This window comes from Elephantulus edwardii, unplaced genomic scaffold, assembly GCF_000299155.1.
Source record: "Elephantulus edwardii isolate Elephantulus edwardi_28Jun2011 unplaced genomic scaffold, EleEdw1.0 scaffold00015, whole genome shotgun sequence".
NCBI lineage: Eukaryota > Metazoa > Chordata > Mammalia > Macroscelidea > Macroscelididae > Elephantulus > Elephantulus edwardii.
The window spans coordinates 10,786,307-10,806,973 of NW_006399765.1; the positions used below are offsets into that span (position 1 = coordinate 10,786,307).

The window sequence follows — 20,667 nt, forward strand, 5'->3', positions numbered from 1 at the left end:
GCCGAGCCCCGATGTGAGGCAGCGGCGCCCCCGGCCCGAGCGCGCACCATGGGGGCCCCGCTCGCCGTGGCGCTGGGCGCCCTTCACTACCTGGCACTTTTCCTGCAACTCGGCGGCGCCACGCGGCCCGCCGGCCACGCGCCCTGGGACAACCACGTCTCCGGCCACGGTGAGTCCCGTCGTCGGCCCCCCACCGACTTCCCCACCGACCCCGACCCGGCGCTTCCCCCGCCCCGCGCCAACACGGCCACGTCCGGGCTCGAACCCGCGCTGCCGGTGGCGCGAGCCCCAGGGCGCCCCCTTCTGGGGCTGTAGATCTGCCCTCGCTCCCTGGCCGCCCTTGCAAGGAAGAGGGTCACCCAGTGGCACTCCTGTCCCCCTCTTGGGGAGACCACCCCCAACACCCTCTACCAACGCGCACACTCGTGTGCTACACACACCCCTGTGACCACAGTGATTCACAGCCACTGACACACTCAGATTCACACTCAGCTGCCTTGTCACACTCCTCAGTCCTGCCCTCCACATCCCTCAGACACACTTCTGCCCACTGCACAGGTTCCACCCGGCCGGGGCTCCCACCCTGCCAGCTGGCGCCCAGGCGCACGCACGCTGCCACAACTCTTGCCCGCCTGCCTGCAGACACACTGGTGTGCTTGCACCTCCCTACACACACGCACTCACACACACGCACTCTTGTGCCACGCTTTGCTCGCCCATGCCTTGCTGCCCATCTGCCTTTCTCCTTTGTGGGCTTTACCCCATGCTGCCCTTGTCCCCTGACTCTCTGTAGCTGCCCCTTGGGGTGCTAGGAAGGGTCCTGGGGACAGAGGCCTGCCCCTTGGGAACCAGCAGCCTCTGGCTGCAGCCTTCCCTACTCACAGGGTGGCATCTCAGGGACGAAGACTGTGGGAGTCCCTGGAAGACACTGGGAGAGTTGGGGTTACTGCTTCCAGCTGGAAGCATGGGAGAGGGAGAGAGGCGCCAGTTTGCTTTTGTCTGCCTCTGGGAGTGGGCAGGAAGCCCCTGCCTGCCTGCCACAGGATACCTCCCCTCCATCCTCATCCTTGGTGCCAGAAGACCAAAATGTGGGAGATCTCAGCTCCAGCCGCCGTGGGAGCCAGCAGGCATCCCCAGCGCTGGCTGCCAGGGCATCAGAAGCTCCTTCTAGCCTCAGAGGAACCCAAGTTGGCAACATAGTTGGGTTGGCTGAGGCTGCCAGCTATGGGGACTCCCACGGTCCCCTACATGCTAGGTTTTATTATGGGGGACCAAGGCAGAGATGAAAATGAAGAAGAACCCCCCTGCTTCCATCTGTCCTCTCCCTGTAGGGGCTCCCAATCTGGTGGAGGGGCTGCAGCACCAACGCTGGGCACCGTGCACCCAGGGCCTTGGGGAACCTTGCACAAAGGGTAGGGAACTGGATGATGTGTTCTGATGGGAAAGAGTCGGGGGGATGTGTGGAGGAAAGGTGGACTAGGTATTTGGGGAAGGCTCTATTGGGGCGTGATGCTTGAGTAGAAAGGCTTTATTTAGGGGAATGGGGATTTTCAAAGCCGATCTCAGGGTCTCTGATTTGGGGAAGCATAACTCCTTGTACCCTGCCTTGACCATGTTTGATAGCAGTCGCTTTGTGTATCATTGATGCACCCTTCATATTCCTCATCTAATTTCGACTAACCAGGCTGGAGTGGTGGCAGTGAGGGAAAAAGGACTGTTAGGATCGTCATTATCCAGACTAGGAAAGAAGCCTCAGAGAGGTGATGGGACTTGCCCAAGGTCACACTGGGAATGGCCAGCTGAGCTGAGACTGGCACCACATTCTGCTGGGCAGAGGCAGAGCATCCCTTTCACCGGGACATTCATCTCCCTGTCAGATTCCCTCCCATTCAGGGGAGACTGGGAATTCCTCCTTCTCGCCCCTCCTCGCTCCGTGTGGCTCCTTGGCACGGCTGGAGCTTACACTCGGAGGATTTTCCAAGAAAGGGTTTCCCTGAGTTTGGAGTCCCAAGAGGAACAAGGAATGGAGGTCCGAGGTGACAGTCACCCTATACCTGGAACACCAGACCCTGGTGATGTGGATGTCACCCCGTCATTCCTGAGGCTCTCGATGGGTCCCCTTTGGGAAGCAGAATTTACCCTTTCTGTTACAGTCTTCACCTGCCCCCTGCTGCCAGGCATTGAGGGCACAGCTCTGTCCTGCCAGCTGTTGTCACCTCTCCACACCCCAGAGAGGTCCAGCTAAGACCTGGAGTCGGCTGGGCAGAGGGGAGACAGCATTGGCTGTTGGGGATGCCAGCCTCTCCCGTGGGACCTATGTGTGGCTCTGGCCAAGCGAGTCCCTCTCTTTGGGGTTCCCTCTGTTCCTTAAGAAGAACAAGGAGGGTTTGGGCTGTCCTGTAGGGACCAGCCTGCTTTCCCCTAATCCTGCTAGGTTCAGAGTCACCAAGTAGTGGCCACTGCGCTGCCCCCCACAGGCTGCCCCTCGCTCGGGCCAAGCGCCTGCCACCACCGGAAAGGTTTGAAGCCACTCACTTAATCACAAAAAGAAACTGTTATTAATGATAGTGAGACGCGGCGAATAAGTGGGTCATGTCTAATAAGCCGTTTGTGTTCAGGAGGAGAATACCAATTTGATAAAAGCTGTGTGTGCTGAAAAGCCCAGAAATTGCTGTTTAGCAGATTGGAGTCTGATCATTCCATTATTCCTGGGCTCCACGTGCCCTCAGCTGATCTGGGAAATGTGGCCAGGTCCTGGAGGAGTCTGGGTGGGGGTCAAGAGTGGGGACTCCTGGGAAGGCCCCGTTGGCTTCGGCTGCTTGGTGGCTGCTCAGATCTCTAGCTTGGCCCGGCCACCAGGCTAACGTCTTCCACCTGCTTGCCCTGGGGCTTGTCACAGGCAGAGCCCGAGGTCAGATAGGTTGGCAAGGACATCTGTCTGGCTTCCCATATCCCTCCTACCTCCACTCAACCTACTTTGCAGAGAGCTTTCAGAAGGCACGAAGGATAAATGGGGAGTGAGAGGGGCGTGCCTATCAAGGAGGTTAAGGCAGCCACGACCAGAGTCTGCACCTAAAGGTACTTACTGAACAATAGTTACTTTGCTTTTTTTTCTTCTCTAAAAGGATTATCTTATAGGTATGAGGCCATCAGGGATGGGTGGAAAGGGAGCTGGCATCAGTGAATCTCTTTCTGTGCTGGATGCTACCAAGCCCTTGGCCAGCATTAACCCACTGAGGCTGGCTGGGTTCATACAAAGCAGAGGAGGAAACTGAGGTTCGGAGGGGACCAGTGATTTGCCCAGGGTCACTGAGGCAGAGAGCTAGAGAGCCATGTGTAGAATGTGCTGGGTTGGCCTCCTCCCGAGCAAACTTGACCCAATCCCATGGTCAGAGCTCTTTATCTGAACAGCCCTGTTGCAAGTGTTCATCCTTCAGTGACTCAGAAAGGTATCCACATGCAAGTTACAAACAGGACTCATCAAACAGTGCTCTTTCCAGATCTTGTCCAGAGCAGTCTTCAGGGTCAGATCTTTATGAGGGCAGCAAACCCCCAGTCTTAGAATCATTGGTTAAGAATGCAGAAACTCATCTCCACCCAGAGCTTTGCTTCAAAATGTTTGTTGCTGGGACCTGGGGGTTTGCATTTTAATAAATTCCCCAGATGATCCTCATGCATTCTGGAGTTTGGAAGTCACTGCCTTAAGGATTTGCCTGGTTCTTACAATGGTTCAGTAATAAGGAATTGTGCTGCCAACCTACAGGTACGTGGTTCGAATCCACCAATGGCCCCATAGGAGAAAGATGGGCAGTCTCTTCCTATGTGATTTACTGCCTCTGAAGGCACCCTGGAGGGTCAGCTGTGAGTTGGTTCCGACTTGATGGTAGGCAACAAGAACGATGGCGATGCAGGCAGGGGAAGTTGGCTGGTACTGGTGTTGGCCCAGTTTGTTTATTTCAGTGGATTGAGAAGTCAGGCTGAGCTGGCATCTGGACCCTTAGAGGAGCCCAGGGGAGCCTCTCATTGCACCAAGCGAGCATGCATCCTCCTACCCCAGCCCTGTCTCTCTGTCTCACACATCCATACACACACACACACACACACACGCACACTCTAGGCCAGCACCTTCAATTATTAATACACCCCAGTGCAGACAAAGATTAGGCTGGCCTGATGCTTTGTCCACTGAATGATTCGCGGTCCTGTTACCAGGAGGGAGCAGCGTGGGCTGGGAAGGGGGTGGGGGCTGCTGGGCCGGTTGGCAAACAGTCTGTGCACTGAAAAATGACTCTGGCATTCTCCAGTCCCTTACCAAACCGGCAGCCTCTTAACCACCAATAAGCTGGCTAGTTTGGTGGCGGGGAGACGGAGAAAAGCAAGTCCTGTCTCCCCAAGGTTATGATGTTCAAAATGTGTTTGCCTTTGTCTCAGGCCTTGGTGATTATTCTATCAATTACGCCCGTAAACACTCTGCCTTGGGCTGAGGGTTTCCCAGCCTCCTGCAGGGAATTGGCCCTCACAAGCGGTTTTCCCCAAGTCCTTCACACCAATTGCTTTTGACACCTTGCCCATCAGCAGCTCCTGCGGCCTCTTCCCCAAACAAGGGGAGCCGCAGGCGGCCAGCAGGACCAGCAGGAGGAAGGGAATTCAGCTTGTGGCCACAGTGACAGCGGGGGTGGTGGTGAAGTCACCCGTGACAAACAAGCGGACAGAGTCAGGAGGAGCTAGCGGCTGGTCCTCCCTGACCTGCCTGCCGTGCAGGCGGGAGACAGAGCCTGAAGAATGAATCGCAGGGTGCCGGCGGAGCCAGGGAGATGTCTCAAATTCCCTTTTTACAGATGGGAAGATCAAGGCCGCTGGGCGGAAGAGCTTGTTATTGTTGTTCCGTGGTGAAGAGTCTGCACTGACCTGTAGCTGGCCATCCAGCTTCAGAAGCACTCAGTTGCATTGCCTGCCCGTCCTTCTCCTGCAGAGCAGCTGGAGGGTTCGAACCAGGTGCCTTTGGGATTGCAGTGCAGCTTCTTACCATGAGGCCAGTAGAGCATGAAACTTCCCAGGCTTTGGGGTAGGGTACCTTAGATGTGTTGCCAGGAGGGACTAGGTCCTGGATGATATTTGGTAAGGCAGAGGATCCCTGACGAAGAGGAAGACCCTGGGGGGGATGGATTGACCCCATGGCTGGAGCTGTGGACTCGATGCAGCATCGCGTGTGAGGATGGGCTGGGACCGGGCGGTGCTTTGTGCTGTGTACATGGGGCTGCTGTGAGTTTGGAGGACTTGACAGCACCTAACGGCAACAGTGTCTGACTCTGTACAAAGAAAGAGGTCAGTATTCAGGAAAGAGGGTTTATTGAGGGTTCTGCCAAAGCCTTAAATGCTGGGTCCCACTCACCCCTCGGGGACTCTGAGAGGAGGTGCAGATGAGGAAACAAGCTCAGAGAGGGTAGCTGACTTACCCAAGGTCGCACACCTAGCATGTGGGTGGGTCCCGGTTTGCGCTCCAGCACCCATTCTCAGAATGTTGGTAAGTCCCAGAGAGCAGAGAGAGGGACCAACACAACATGGAGGAAAGGTGGAGGGGAGGGCAGGGCTGGGCCTCAAGGCCCTTAACCAAAGAAAAGAGCCAGAGACTTCCATGGTTCACAGTCAGGAGGAATTCAGCAGTGAGAGTGGCAGCCCGAGTCCTTTTCTCTGTGACCCATCCAGCCTCCCGAGAGGACAGGACGTTGAGTGGTGAGAGGAGGTGCCTGGTGTTAGCAGTGACGTCAGTGTCCACACAAGACGCTGGAGGCGGAACAAGGAAGGCAAGGGAACATGCAGCAAGTCCACCTCCATGTACTTGACCATCACCTTGGACCTGGGAGACCAAACCAGCTGTCCGTTAGTTGTGGGGACAGCCTCTTAGCCCTGCAGGGTGTTTGGAGTCTACGTAGAGCCCACATCCTGCACTGCCACCCCCCGCCACGGTGATGACCAGGGTGTTTGGGTCAGCCATGGTCAGAGTCTTTTGTATCCTGGCACTCACCCTAGTGCCCAGCCCAGGGAGGTGGCAAGGAATGAACAAATGAATGGGAACAGCAAAGCAGAGGTCTGATGTCCAGATTCCAAAACTTTGGCTAGTTTCAAATTTAATGAAATTTTTAAATTGTGACAATGTATATAATGTATATGATTGGATATGTTTTTAAGCATTCAAGTAATGCTTGTTTGTGGTAGGAAAATTGCACAAGTGGGGCCTGTTCTCACTCTTACTGTCCACTGCCAAGGCCAAGGGCATCCTGGCTGCACCTGGCAGCAGATGGATCCAGGCTCAGCCCTGGGGTGCATATCAATAGGACCTGAGAGGTTGTGTCCCCTCCCTCTTCTCACCCTAGGACACTATCAGCTTCTGAAGACACTTAAAAAAAAAAGGTAATGGGCTAATGAGGGGAGAAATCCACCCCTCTCCCAGCTGGCAACCCCAAGATCTAGCACTGTCCAGCTGGCCACCTCTGTTACACACTGCCGTGGACAAAGTGGTGTGGGGAGACCAAGGGGGCTGCTACTCCTCAAGACCCTCACCCACAATCGTGCTCCCTACACACCCCTCCCCTTTCTTGAAGCCTTCAGAGAAGTCTACCCTCACCCAGCTTCACCCCTTCTTCAGGCCCCCAGGATACTCTGCAATGATTGGCTCCTCCCATGGCTTTAGGCGGACTCAGATAGGCCCTCCTGCATTTTATGTTGCTGTTGTTGTTATGTGCCGTTGAGTCACTTGTGACTCATAGTGACCCTATGTACAACAGCCCTAAACTCTGCTCTGTCCTGTGCAAAGCTCACTGTCTCTGACACTCCCATCCCAATTATCCCAGTCACTGAATCAATCCACCTCATAGAGGGCCTTCCCCTCCTGCGCCGTCCCTCCACCCTCCCAAGCATGATGTCCCTCTCCAAGGACCGGTCTCTCCTCACAACATGTCCAAAGTATGTTAGATGGAGCCTCAGAATCCTTGCCTCCAAGGAGCCACCCGGTTTAACCCTCCCAGGATGCATCTGTTTGTTTTCCTAGATTAGAAAAAAATGTAATCGGCACATCAAAACTCTGTGAATTCTCAGATGTGATAGTTTAAGATGAGGCTAATGGGCGTCTAAAAACGAAACTTGTTGTTATGTATCATGGAATTGAAACTGACCCACAGCTGACCCTCTGTCGGGTTTTCAGAGGCAGCTAATTGCACCAGAGGAGATTGCCCCTCCTTCTCCAGTGGAGCAGCTGGTGGGATTCTCCCGTAGAGCAGCTGGTGGGATTCAAACTGTATGCCTTCTGGGATTGCAACACAACTTGTTGCCACTAGGCTTACCAGAGCTCCCTAAAAAAAAAGAAAGTAGGTTTGTTTATAGGCAAACATTTGGGAGACAGCAGTATAGAGTCTTTGACTGGCAATTAATTGGTTCTTTCAACTTTCTGTATATACCCTCCCATTGTCTTCTAGCTTGCATGGGAGACAGGAATGCAAATGATACCCGAGTATCATCAAGTGGGCATCTGCCTGTGGGACTGGCTGGCCTTGGGGGCACACCCTCCACAGGGGGAAATCCTGACTCCGACGTCTGTCCCCTCCCACTCACACTGTTGTTGGGGAGGGACCCCGGAGGGACCCCTGGCACAGCAGAGGTAATGCCACTGGAGGCTTGGTTGTCCACTCATCCAACCAATAGGTGAACTCCCACTGTGTGCCAGGCTGGTTGAGCCACTGATGATAAAACAAGGATGAAGACAGATAAAATTCTTCCTTCCTTGGAGGTCTCATTGTCGGCAAAGACTAACGACCAAACCCAAATGTTTATACTTTATAAACGTAGAAATTGTGATAGGAGTGAAGCAGGAAGTGTGGTGTTCAGCTCAGAGGGGAAAGAAGAAGTGCCTGGTCACAGAAGGTGTACAAACTAGACCTGGTAAGAATTAGCTGGAGATGTTACACACATGGCATCTGCCTTATTTCCCAAAAGGAGCAAAGCCTGGAACACAGCGTAGAAACCAGAAAAGTCAAAACACAGTGGGCCCTTCATAAAGAACTGCCATACAATGCCTGGTGATGGTTTGGAGACACGAACTCAGGTGGGCTGCACCCTCAGTTCTAAGGTTGTGATGGTTGGGACCTTCAGTCGCTCCTCTGTGAGTGTTAGTGGGGAGAGAGTGCTCCCTGGGTTTTTGTACACTTCCCTCTGCCTTGCTGGGTGACTTGTCAGGCCCCTGTCACTCTCCGGGCCTCAGTTTTCCCATGTGAGCAATGACATGACAGTCTGGGGAATTTTCCCATCTGGCTCCTCCCGAGAGCTCTGTCATTTGTCCTGCAGCCGGTGGTCAGTCCTCCAGGAATTAGCCAGCAGAGTTTGCAGCTGCCAACCCCAGCCAGGGTTTCTCCAGCCTGTTCTCTGGGCCGGCTGCTCTCATCTTCACATGCCGGCGGAGGAGGGCAATTCCCATTTTACACATGAGGACAGTCAAGGCTTAGGGAAGTGGCGTTAGAAGACAGAGCCCAGCTGTGGGGTTACAGAGCTGCGATCTTCACCAGCTGATTTCTCTGAGCTGCCCCGCTGGGCAGTATGTAGGAGGCTGGTGTTTCAGAGACCGTTACCCTGGATTCATCAAGTTCTCACAGAAGTTCCAAAAACAAACCAAAACCCCCACTGCCATTGTGTTCATTCAGACTCAGAGCAGCCTGTGAGACAAAGAAGAGTGGCCCCATAGGAGGAAAGGCTGTTGGTCTTCACAGAAGCAAACGGTTTCATGTTCCTCACAAAGAACTGACAACCTTTCCGTTAGCAGCCAACCGTTATAACCACGGTGCCACCAGGGCTCCTTTGCAGAGGTTTGTGGTAGAACCAGCCTGTGTGAGAAGGCCTGGGTCTGAAAAAGTGCTGACCTGGGAGCTTGGGGTCCTGGATCTGGACGTGGTCACAGGGGGCTGTGGGTGCTGGGCATGCGTGGACCCTGAGTTTTGTGCTGGCCTGGGTCTTAGAATCAACAACAGCTCCTTGCTGAGCAAGTGATATTTGAGAAAAGATCTGGAGGAAGTGAGGGAGGAAAGTATGTAAACAGATGTCTGGGTGACGTATATTCTGGCAGCGGGAAGAACAGTGCAAAGGCCCTGAGGCAGGTATGTGTGTGAGGGCGTGGAGAGGCAAATGCTCAACTCACTGCAGTTAAGCGTGAACCTGCCCATAGCTGACCCTCTGGAGTTTCCAGAGGCTGTAAATCACGCAGGAGGAGGAGGCCCATTTTTCTCCCTCTGAGCAGCCAGTGGATTTGAATTTCTTGTCTTTGGGTTGGCGGAGCAACTCTTTGACCCCTAGGCCACCAGAGCAGAGGCAAGTGGTAATTTGGTCTGAGACCGTAACTGTAGTAGATGTGGTGTATGTGGTTTGAGGGGCTGTGGTCAGATGCGAGGGAACCTGGCGACCTTTTGCTCTGTGGTCACAGGAGAGATGGGTATGCTTTGCCTCTGTCCCGGCTCCCCGGCCCCTCCAAGCTGCCTTAGGGTGAAACAGAGAGGCTGAGGGAGCAACCAGGAGGTGGGAACTAGAGCTGGGAGGGAGCTTGCTCCACGCAGCATTAGCTGGGGGCTTCACTGCCCACCGTGCTCAGTGCTCCGTCTGCCGTCTCCCCTCTCTGCATCTGCCTTTTGTTTGTCACTTTGCCCCTGTCACTGGGCCTCTCAAAATATCTTTCTCTTTTTCTTCTGCCGTCTATCATGAGCCTTCAGATCTCGCTTTGTCCCTTGCTCTGTGACTGCCGTCTCTATCTCCCCCCTCTCATGGCCCCCACCCTGTGTGTCCCTTTCTCTCTACAGCATGAGCCCCCCACACACACACACACACCCTTCAGGTGACATCTGTGAAGATCACACACATATTTTCTGTATATCACAGTGACACCGAGCAAGCACTCAATAAATGTCAGTCGAATGAACAAAGTGAATGAATGAATGAATGATCGATCAAATAAATGGTAAAGCTGGAAGGGCATTGAAACTTCTCTAGAAAAAAAAGAAATCAAACCGTTTGTTGTCGAGTTGACACTGACTCGTGCCAGAGTAGAACTGGGCCTGATTGAGTTTCCAGTGTCTGGGTTTTTATTTGTGGGTGTTTGGGTTTTTTAAATAATAGATCGATAGGCCTTTCTTCTGAGCAGCCCTGAGTGGAATCAAACTGTCAGCCTTCCTGTTAGTAGCCACGCAGGTTAACCATTGCAGCTTCCAGGATTCCTTGTCTAAACTACTGGCTTCTAATTTTTTAGGAGGTCACAGTCCTCTTAGGGGATCGTGGAGGAGCCAGGGATCCTATCCTCAGATAAATGTCACATTACTCACAGCCTCAGAAGTTCGTTGAGCGCCACCCCCCCAGCCCACTTCAGGTCTCTAGGGTTCCTGGCTTTCATTTCACCAGTGAGGAAACCCGAGAGAGGATTGTACAGGCACCCTGTCTGCTCTCTCACGTGACCTGGGCGGTCTCTGGAACAAACCTTTGTTTACTTTGCCCATCAAGTCCCAGTGAGCCATCTCTTGGGAGGATGATGGAGAAAGTGATAGAGAATATTAACATTTCAGAAAGAACGTGGAGCCAGGTGGACATCCTGTGAACTCTCTGCAAGGTCCTATGAGGTGGTCACTGTGTCTGAGAGATGGACATCAGGGAAGACAGGGGCTGCCAGAGCTGAGGAGGACTCCAGAGGCCAGTACTGGAGCCAGCTGGCTGACTGGGCCTGGCAAGGGTCTTCATTTGGGAGTCAAGCATGCGTGTCTGGGAAAAGAGGTTGCAGCTGGACCCTCTGAAGATAGGCCATGGCATTTGCTCTTGGTCCTCAGGCAGTGGGCAAGCAGCCTGGGAGGTTTCTGAGCGAGAAAGGCAGCGGCTGGAGGAAGGAGGAAGGAGGAAGGGTGCTCAGACAGAACTGGAGGGGCTGCAGCCAGAGATTGGATTTGAACCTCGCTGAACTTGTAAATCTGGGGTGCTAGGACTGGCCGTGGTGTCCAGAGAAGGTACAAGGGTGTGTACTGGGGGGTGTCAAGAATGCCCCCTTGCCACAGCCCTAGTGGACAAAGCCTTGCTTCTCTGGCCCGCTAGCCTGTCTGGTCTCATCTCTTGCCTGGTTCTGCCTGCCCTGCCTGCTCTGAACACACCACACTGCACTCTTTCCCCAGCAACAGGAAGTCACTCTGCATGGACGGAATGACACTCCCTTGCCGTTTGATGCTTTTCTCGTGCTTCTGTCCCTCCCTAGAGAGGCCCACAATCTCCTGTGAGCCCTGTGACAGTCACCCCAGATATCCTGGCCCCCGTCAATCTACCCATCTCACATAGGAGGAAACCGAGGCTTGCTTGGAGTGGAATTTCAGGTTTAGACCCCCACAGCCACTTCATAGCAAGGGCGCAGACCCCTAACTTTGCTTCTTTCTAGCCCCAGCATCTTAAGGGTGTCTTTTGGGTTCTGGGGTCCTGGTTGAATCCCCCTTCCCCAGTACCAAGGGGCCTGGTTCCCAGAGAGGCCGAAGCTGAGGTGGGGGAGGCGGAGAACATGCGGCAGGGTGTCTGTTTTGCTTTGTGAGGTTTTAAAAAAATCATTTCCGGCCTCCGAGGCGGCAGCAATTACAGCCAGCTCGCTGGGGAGCTGTTTGCCGCCTGTCATCGGCCCTGGGAAAGGGTCCCTAATGGAGGCCTAGTGGCCTGAGCGCATGGTGGTGGGAATAGTGTTCCAAACAAAGCCTCTCTAATGGTCTCCTGAGGTCTTGGGGGGCAGGGAGTGTGTGGGGGGGAATGGGGCTGACTGCCGGGAAGGCCAGGGGGTGTGGAGGGACGGGAAAGGGCCTCCCTCTGCCCCCCTTGCAGGTCCTTTCAGGTCTCTGAACTCCAGCTGCGCCCGGGAGCCCTATGGCCAGCCTGCCTCTGCAGCTCTGGTTTTGGGGAGCGGGTGGTGAAATCCTGGGGACAGCATGCCCAAAAACCTCTTCCATTTAGAAATACTCTGACTATAGAAGAGTCCTCTGTTGTTTATTTATTGTTGTTGTTATCCATTTTGGTGTTTGGGTTTTTATTGGTCTTTATGTTATAAAGACCCAGGGCTGGCCAGTGTTCTCAGCAGGACAAAGGGATGGGTGGAGTGAGGGGAAGGCTTGCAGTCTGGGTGAGGGGCTGAAGCAGGACCACCCTGAGAGCAGCTGTATGCATCACAGCTTCATCATCATCTTATTAATGCCGTCGGAGCCCACTACGGGTGAGACCTCACTGACAGACACCCACACAAACACCTCACAATACGCATTTTACAGATGAGGAAATAGAAGTTCCAAGATTTGCCCAAGATCCTGTTTGAATAAGTGTTGTTGGAGTTCAAGTCCACTGCAGTGTTTTTCCCAGCGCAGTTGGTCAAGGTGGCAGGGGCTGGAGCGGACAGGTTCCGGGTCCTCTGGAAGGGGCCAGCGTTGGCCCAGACCAGGTCCTGGGAGGAGCAGGGCTGAGGCTGCCCTCCTGGGACCCTTGGAAGCTCTGCCTCTGAACACCATGCTGTTCGCCTCAGGCCTCAGTCTCTTCCCTCCTGCTGCTCTCAGGCCCCCTCATCTCTCCCTTATCCTCTGCTCTGTTCTCTGCATGCGGGGCCTCTCCCCCATCCCTCCTTTCTCCTTTGCATTCTGGGGGTGCACTTTTCTGGGGCTCTGGAGCAACCAGTGCTGCCTACCATTCCCTGCTCGTGAGTGGAAGCAGAGAGCAGTACGTGCTTGGGCTTTTGGGTCACACAACCCTGGGTCCCACACACACTCTGTGTAGCATCAAGGCAGCCAGGCTGTGCAACTGAGGAGGAAAGGAAATTGCATCTGACCTACGCTTCACCTCCCTCCTCTGTTCCCCTGGCCAGGTCCCCGCATCCCTGGCGCCTCTCCCCCCAGCCCGCCCACTCACTCCTGGTAGCCCAGACAAGTGGGGAGAGGAGGCGGAATTCCACCAGGGAAACCCGCTCAACTCCCACAATCCGGCAAGTGCCAGAATATTTTCACTCTCCTTAAATCTCCCCAGATTTGTTATTCCACTGCTGTCTCCCTCAATAAGTGCCGCTGGCCTGGGGAAGCACCTGCCCCACCCGTGGGGACTGGCAGTGCCCACCAGTGGGGCTCTGGCCTGGCTGGGCACCTGGACAAGCCGACCTTTTTCTCTGACCCTGTCGTTCCTCAGTTGTGAGAAGGTGATAGTGGCCACTCCCCAGGTTGTTTTGGTGATTAGGTGAGATATTTTATTCAAATAAAGAAACAGTCATTGTTTCTACACACATGTTCTGTGCCACTTGGACATGTTAACACGTTTAATCCTTACAATAAGTCTGTGAGGTAAGTGCTATTACTATACCCATTTTACAGATGAGGAAACTGAGGCAGAGTCCTCAAGTACTTTGCAACACAGTAAGTGCTGACAAAGGTCAGCTGTCTACCTTTCATGAAGACATGCAGCTACCTTCCTGAGCCGCCACCAGTCAGGACTGGCAGGAGACCTGCTTGATGAATGTGCTAGTGTGTGTGTCTAAATCTTGATAAGGAGTGGGTCCCACCAGGTAACAGCAAAACTTACCTCAGTGCTGCCAACAGGATCTTCATGTGATGCATTTACCCCTTTAATGATCAAAACAAGCTTCTAAATGGTGACACATGTGGGAACGGAAGCTCAGAGACATCAAGTCACTTACACAAATCCACACAGGAAATGGAGATGAGGCCACAGTCAGTGCCCATTGACCATTGACTTAGTTCCAGAGTAGAGCTGCCTTGTAGGGTTTCCAAGACTGTAAATCTTTATAGGAAGCAGGCAGCCTTGGCTGTTTCCCTTCATTCGCCTGATGACGTCAGTCGGCAACCAAGCAGGTTACTACCATGCCACCAAGATCTACATGCCCACCAGGCCTGGTCTCCCTCCTTCCTTGAGGCCCCTCCCCTCGTTTAACCAGAAGATCAGCACTTGCTGAAGGTGGAACAAAGCTTTGAGGGGTCTTGAGGTTGCAGAGCTGAGTGAGCCTGGGAATGGGACAGGACTGGGGGTCCTTCACTGGGATGGGGAGGCGGTGTCTCCACTCGGTAAACAGACCCCCACTAGGGGCACCATTTCTTTGATCTCTCCTACTTATTAAACATTCATGAATTCTGCACTCTACTCCATGATATATTCATGTTTGTTTCAATACAAAAGCAATGCACGTGCTTCTTTTTTTCCCCCCCTTAAGTGAAACCAAGTATCCGGGGAGTCGTTTCCCTGGTTTGGTCAACACTGACCAGAAGGGGTCTCCACTTATGCCTTTGCTCATTCATTCTAGAGGTGGGCGTCTGAGCCTCCTAGGACCATCAGTAAGGTCTCTGATGGAACCCCTGGGTGGTGCAAATGATTATGGTGCTCTGTTGCCAAACTGAAATGTTGGAGGTTCACAGAAGAAAGGGCTGGCAATCCCCTGCAAAGTAGCAGCCCTTGCAAATCCTTGAAAGCACAATTCTCTGACAATCCTGGGTCGCCAGGAGACAGAGTTGACTTGATGGTCCCATAATGTGCAAGGAAGGTAAGAAGACCTTAAGGAGAAACAGAAAGGATGCTGCCCTTTGAGCGGGACTGGAGAAGCAGGGGCACTTTGAGAGGTGTCAGGGAAAGCTTATCAATAGGAGGTCCAGAAAGAGCAAAATCTTGGAGGTAGGGACTCCTAATGGTCACAGCGAGCCAGCCAGCATGAGCTGGTGGCAGCTGGAGGCGTGGTGGTTGCCTGCCAACACTAAGACTTTCTTCTCGATGCTTCTGATAAGGAGGCAAATCCTGGCCTGGCGCACCTGTGAATGTCACCCGCTGCCCTCTCCAGTCTCCCTGGGTAACCAGAGGAAAGTGTGGCCGAGGCTCCGAACCTTCAGCCGGCAAACTCCCCAGCTCCCCTGGCTAGGATTTACGGATGCTGTTTGGTTTTGATCGTGTTTCTTTTTACAGTTACCTTCTATTTATGGCAAGTGAGGCTGATTTTCCATTTATGACAGCAATAAAAGTCTTCTTTTTAAGCTGAATTTATTTAAGTCAAAAAGGGAAAGATGCTTTGAAAATAAATATTGAGGAAATAATGGTGCAGGTGGGAATGGGGATTCTGCCGAAATGGCGAAGGTAATACCCAAGACATTGGACTTGGGGAACCCTCTCGATGGGCTGCCCATCATGCTCTGAGTTCTTCTGACTGCAGTTACTCTAACTCCACCTTCATGTCCGTATTTTACCCCCTCCTCCTTGAAGCCCTCCTGACTCTCATTGCAGGACATGAGCCTGCCTTTCTCAGGGTTTCCTGCTCCTGACCCCCCAGGCCAGAGCCTCTGCATACAGCTGTGCTTTGCTTAACTCTGAGCTACCCCGTGACCATGTGAATAATGCACATCCTGAGCAACTGTACATGGCAGTCCAGGCTCGCTCCTAGAGGTCGGCGTGACCACTGTGTGTTTGTCTCCCCCTCGTCTGATCTTAAGGCCAGGAGCTGCTTTGAGGCATCTTGGAAACCCCAGCACAGGGCCTGGCCCAGGGTAGGGACTCCATCAAGGCACATTTTGCTCACTCCTGGTGGTGAGAATGTGAATGAGTTCTTATGTCAAATTCAGGCCGAGCTCTTTGCAGTGAGTCACCTGCAATTCCCCTGTGTCTTTCTTCCTGCCTAAGAAGAGGAAAGCGTGTCCACTTCTGCTTGCTTGTTCTAAGTCATAACTGCCCCTGTGGGCTCACACCATAATCCCCCTCCCGTGCTGCAGGAGGCCTGTGGGGCTGGGGGCTGCCTGCAGGGGCCAGGGGCTGCCCAGGAGGAAACAGAGGCCCCTTGTTGCTCCCCTGGGCAGCGGCTGCCCCAGCGAAAAGGCTCCCTCTGCAGTCAGCCCTCCCCATTCCCCAAGCCTCTTCAGTCCCCTTCTGTCTGAATTTTCTCCTTGGGGGGTTTTGAAACAGTCATTGCTGTTGATTCATACCGGAATCTGTTGACCCTTCAGTGGATTTCCAACCCTGTAATTCACGCAAGAGGAGACCGCACATCTTTTTCCTGTGGAGCTGCCGGTGGATTTGAACCACCAGCACAACTCCCTTCATAAGGTGGCAACAGAGCTTCCTTATGGGGCTTGCATATCCCCTAATTTCAGAAGTCAGGTGAGATTTACAGACGGGGAGCTGGGGCCTCATTAAACACTTTTTGTAGCCCTTTCTCTGGGAGGTGAGAGGGCAGCCAGCAGGCCTCTTCCCCACCCCACATCCCCAAACAAGCCCCCCCCCCCCAACTGCCGGGGTCCTGGCACCAAGCTGAGCTGAGCAGAGTGGGCTCTCTGGAAACAGCCCCTCTAGAATCACACTTTTTAGAGCTGAAACGGGGGAGGACCCACAGGGAGGCTGGAGGCTTTGGTTCGATGATTTTACAGACAGTCCTGGGCTTCGGTCCTGATTGAGGCCTCTCCCAGCATGTGACCACCCTCCCCGCCCCCCCACCTCTCTGAGCCTGGTACCCGCCCTGTGAGAGGGAGCTAGAATCATGCCCTCATCAAGCCATTTGGAGGGTGAGGTAAGAGCCTGTATGCAATGTCTTCCTTTGACCTTGAGGCCAAAGACCGGCCTTCGTGCTTCCCAGGTTCTCTGAGCTGTGGTCTCTCAAATGTGGATGGGTGTTGAGAGGGCCTGCAGGGCCCCGGACACCCCTTATACCTGTCTTCATCAATAGCAGAAGCAGAGACTAGAGGGAGAGTTTGGATCATGAGATCTCAAGGCCTGAGTTCAAATCCCTGCCTCTGCACTTGCTGATGTGACCTCATGTCATTTTTCCCTGGGCCTCAGTTTCCCCACTTGCAACAGAAGTGGTCTGTGTCCTGCAAGGTTGCTGTGAGGATTTTATAGGACCAGACACATCAAATCCCTGGTGTGCCATAAGCCTCCAGTTAGACAGATGAATCAGACAGCTGACCCCACAGGCTTCTGGCCCGTGGCCCCACAGCGAAGAGGAGAATGCTGATGAGGCAGGTGGCCACCTTGGCTTTATTTATCACCTGTTTCATTCTTGGTTGCATTTCACAAGACGGCTTCACAAGCCATCTTGGGGGAGCTGCTAGCCTGCCAGCTGTGTGTCCCCACAGTGGGTCCCAGTGGGTAGGCTAGGCTCCTGTGGTCGGTGGCTGTGAGGACCAGAAGGAGCCAGGAGCCAGGCTGGGGATGGGGGCTGGATGCCCGACACTTGCCTCAAGCTCCCTGGTCGCCGGAGCCCATATTAATCTGTATGTCTGCTCCCAAACGGACGTCCTGGGCATGACCCTTCCCTATCGGCAGTCTGACACCAGTAAACATTGAGTGAGTGAATAAATGAATGAATGAATGATTCCTCTGCCTTGTGGATTGTTTTCCCTTGTGGAAGTTTCTAACTTAAGCCCTCGGGGTTTTTTCCACCTTCTTTCCCTCCATTCGTTCCTTTTCTGATTCATTCACTCTGTACCTGCCTAAGAAGAGCACTTCCATGCTGGGCAGCACAAGAACACTGCCCCGAGGGAATCTCCCAAGCTGAGGGGAGTCATTTAACACACACTCCTGTGAGACAGTGAGAGAAAGACTCAGAGGCCACTTGGGGCACCAAGCAGGGCTTCCGACCTGGGGAGGATGTCTGTATGCAGAGTGCTCCTGTGAACTGAGATTCTCAGAACTGGCAAGCTGGGCCCCAGGGACATGTGTAAGTGGCCTGGAGCCTCAACTTGAACCTGAAGCCTGGCAGTTTCCCAGTTGAGTAGAATAATTTGTGGGAATATCCTAGACACCCCCACCCCCTTAGATCCCCTCATCCCCATCTTGGGCTTCTCTGTGGCTCCACCTCTTCCTTGGGGTTCTTAATTAGGATCTCACCCTGCCTGCAGTCCCCAAAACAAGTCTTGATCTTTCTCTGGAGAAACTGATGGGCAGACTGGTACTCATCCTCTGCAGGCTTCCTGGAGGAGGAGGCCTCAAATCAGAGATTTGAAGAGCGGAAAGGACTGAGGGCTGTGCTGTGGGAGAAAAGAGGTTTGGGTTGGGCCAGAGGGTCCAGGATGGAGCATCTGAGCATGGAGGAAATGGGTGCAGGGTCTGCTGCTTGTCATTGACTAGCCTCTCTGGCCTGCTGGGTGGGCTTTGCTAAGCCAGGCTGGCCCGTACAGGACTGATGGATGTGAGGTCACAAGGCCCAGGCATGAGTGAAATGCTAATGCTGTGTCCACATATCGATCTAATGATGGTACAAGGAATTTCTGAAAAATCTTCCTGAGATGACTAATTTTGTAGTTTGCTGTGATACGTGTGTTGCCTTGTTTACTCCTTTCCTTGGCCCTGTTACTATCTCTTTTCTCAGATAAAGAAACTGGAACTCAGCAGTAAGGGACTTGCCCAGATCACACAGCTAGAGAGCTGGGGAGAGGATTCGAACGTAAGCCTGAAGTCAAAATCTGTTAGCATGGAACCAGGCTCAGAAGGCTAAGAAGTCAGGCCTCTTTAGACACATCCACTTGTAATATTCCTGTTTTGGTAGTAGTCACAAACTAGGAAACATCCCTGCCAATATCTTTATACAAAATTGGAACCTGCACTTAGATCTTCTCAGAAGTTAGAAAGAAAAAAAAAAAAAGGAGGAAGAAGAAAAAAAAAAAAAAAACAACAACAACAACAAAAAGCCAGGCCTCTGGTCTTGAAGGGTGGACCATGTCTTCCAAGTCAACCTGCCTTTCCCAGGAACCCCACCCAGGGCATGGCCACAGAGCTGGTTTCTGTAGTGATAACAGGCCCGAAGTTAATGAATACATCATTCCCCCAATTAAAAGTAGAAAAGAAAAAGATACAGCATTCAATCAAGCCCCTTTCTCCTTCTCCTGCAGAATCCTAATTTGTGGCCACCTGTTTTAATTGTCTTCCCAGCGAGCCTAGCCCTGCTTACCTCCCCCTCCCCTGGGCTGGAAAACACAATTGCATCTTTCTCAAAAATCTATACTTCTACCAGCCTCTGCCAGACCTGGCTCTGAGGAGTTACCTGAGTGGGATGGACGGCTCTGGGTGGGAGGAGCTCAAGCTCGCAATGATGTCAACATAGGTCTGGAGGCTGAAAGAAGGCGATGAGCTTCGGGGACCTGGAAGAAGGGCTGTGGGAGGACAGTGTAGACGTTACGGCTTCCACTCTTGAGTCCGCAAGAACTGGCTCCAGTTTTAATTGGCTCCTTGCTGTGTGGCCTTGAGTAAGTCCTTAACTTTTCTATGTATGTCTCAACTTCCCCATCCGAAAAATGGGTTAACCACTATACCTCCTCCAACACACTGTGATGGGAGCATAATATTTGCGAAGTGCTTAGCATAGTACTTGGCACCTAGCAAGCTTTCTCTTTTTTCTTAAAGATTATGGTTCTATTTTTACCATCATCTTTATCCTTTAAATATATGAGGATCACCTATTTTCTGAGATGGATAGAATGTCCTTAGAGTTGGTAGAGGGAGGAAGAACCACTTGTCAGAGCTGCCCACCATTAATGGAGTGGGAGGAAGTGAACTCTCCATCTTCAGAGAGGTGACAGTGTGGGACACCAGAACACGGAGCCTGCAGGCTAACAGATCCCAAGGACAGGTGAAAGACCTTTGGGTGCTGGTCACCACTGTCAGACCGGGTTCAAGATTTGGTCTGTATCAGCTTGAGGAAATGACAGTGCCTTTGCGAGTCTCATTTCCCTCATCTGTCAAATGAGCTAAAGAGCAAGACCGTGTGTGCACGTTGTTAGGCATGAACAGACGCCCGGTACATGGAGTGCGCAGGGCTCTTCACTGCTCTCCTTCTGCCTTCACTCACACTCTTCTGCTGCCTCATATGCCTGCCCTCCTTGCCTCTGCCTGTCAGTGTCTATTCATCCTTCAAGGCCTGGCTTCCATGGCACCTCCTCTCTGAAGCCTTCCCAGATTGCCTTTCCCTCAAATTGAATGACTGCTCCCCTTCTCAATTCCTGGGCCATTGCTCTTAGGACATATATCATGTTCTACAGATGGTCTAATCTGGTGGGACTCCCAGTAACCCATCAGAGCTAACCCCTATTGTTCAGAGGGACAAATGGAGGCTTAGAAAGATGGCTCCCAAGGTCGCTCAGCGAGCTGATTAGTGTAGACAACTCAGTCCTCCCTTGCTGTCCAGTTTCCCTGGGACTTGCCTACCTACCTACCTACCTACATACCCCAGTTTCTCCTTCTTGGGGCTCCTGGGGCCAAGGCCCAGGGCAAGTCTCTGTAAACAAAGAAACTCAAGTCCACTATTCAATGTCTACAGCCTTGGATACTCCACTCCTCCTGTAGACATGCTGCTCCATTCCTTATTGGGATTGGGGGCACTGGGATTCTGAGGGCGCCTTCATCAATCCAAGAAGTCCTGGTAGCAAAGTAGGTTGAGTTTGGGGCTGCTGATCAAAAGATGTGTTTGGGGGAGCCCTGGTGGCCTAGTGGTAAGAAGCTGCACTGCAATCCCAGAGGCCCACAGTTCAAATCCACCAGATGCTGTGCCGGGGAAGGAGGAACAATCTCCTCCTGTACCAGTCAGATCCAATTTGATGCTACACACGCACAAAAAAAAGATAATAACAATAGAATAAAATTTTTTTAAAAAAAGATGTGTTTGGTGAAGCT

General features: G+C 52.9%; 1 protein-coding gene across 1 annotated transcript in view; it reads left to right on the top strand.

Moving 5' to 3' along the window:
- The first annotated feature begins 48 nt into the window (after positions 1-48).
- VSTM2L (V-set and transmembrane domain containing 2 like) overlaps positions 49-20,667 on the top strand; it is a 38,443-nt gene continuing 17,824 nt past the window's right edge. The window contains exon 1 of the mRNA XM_006881516.1: positions 49-169. Within this exon, the coding sequence (XP_006881578.1) occupies positions 49-169 (121 nt within the window). The remainder of the gene's footprint in view (positions 170-20,667) is intronic.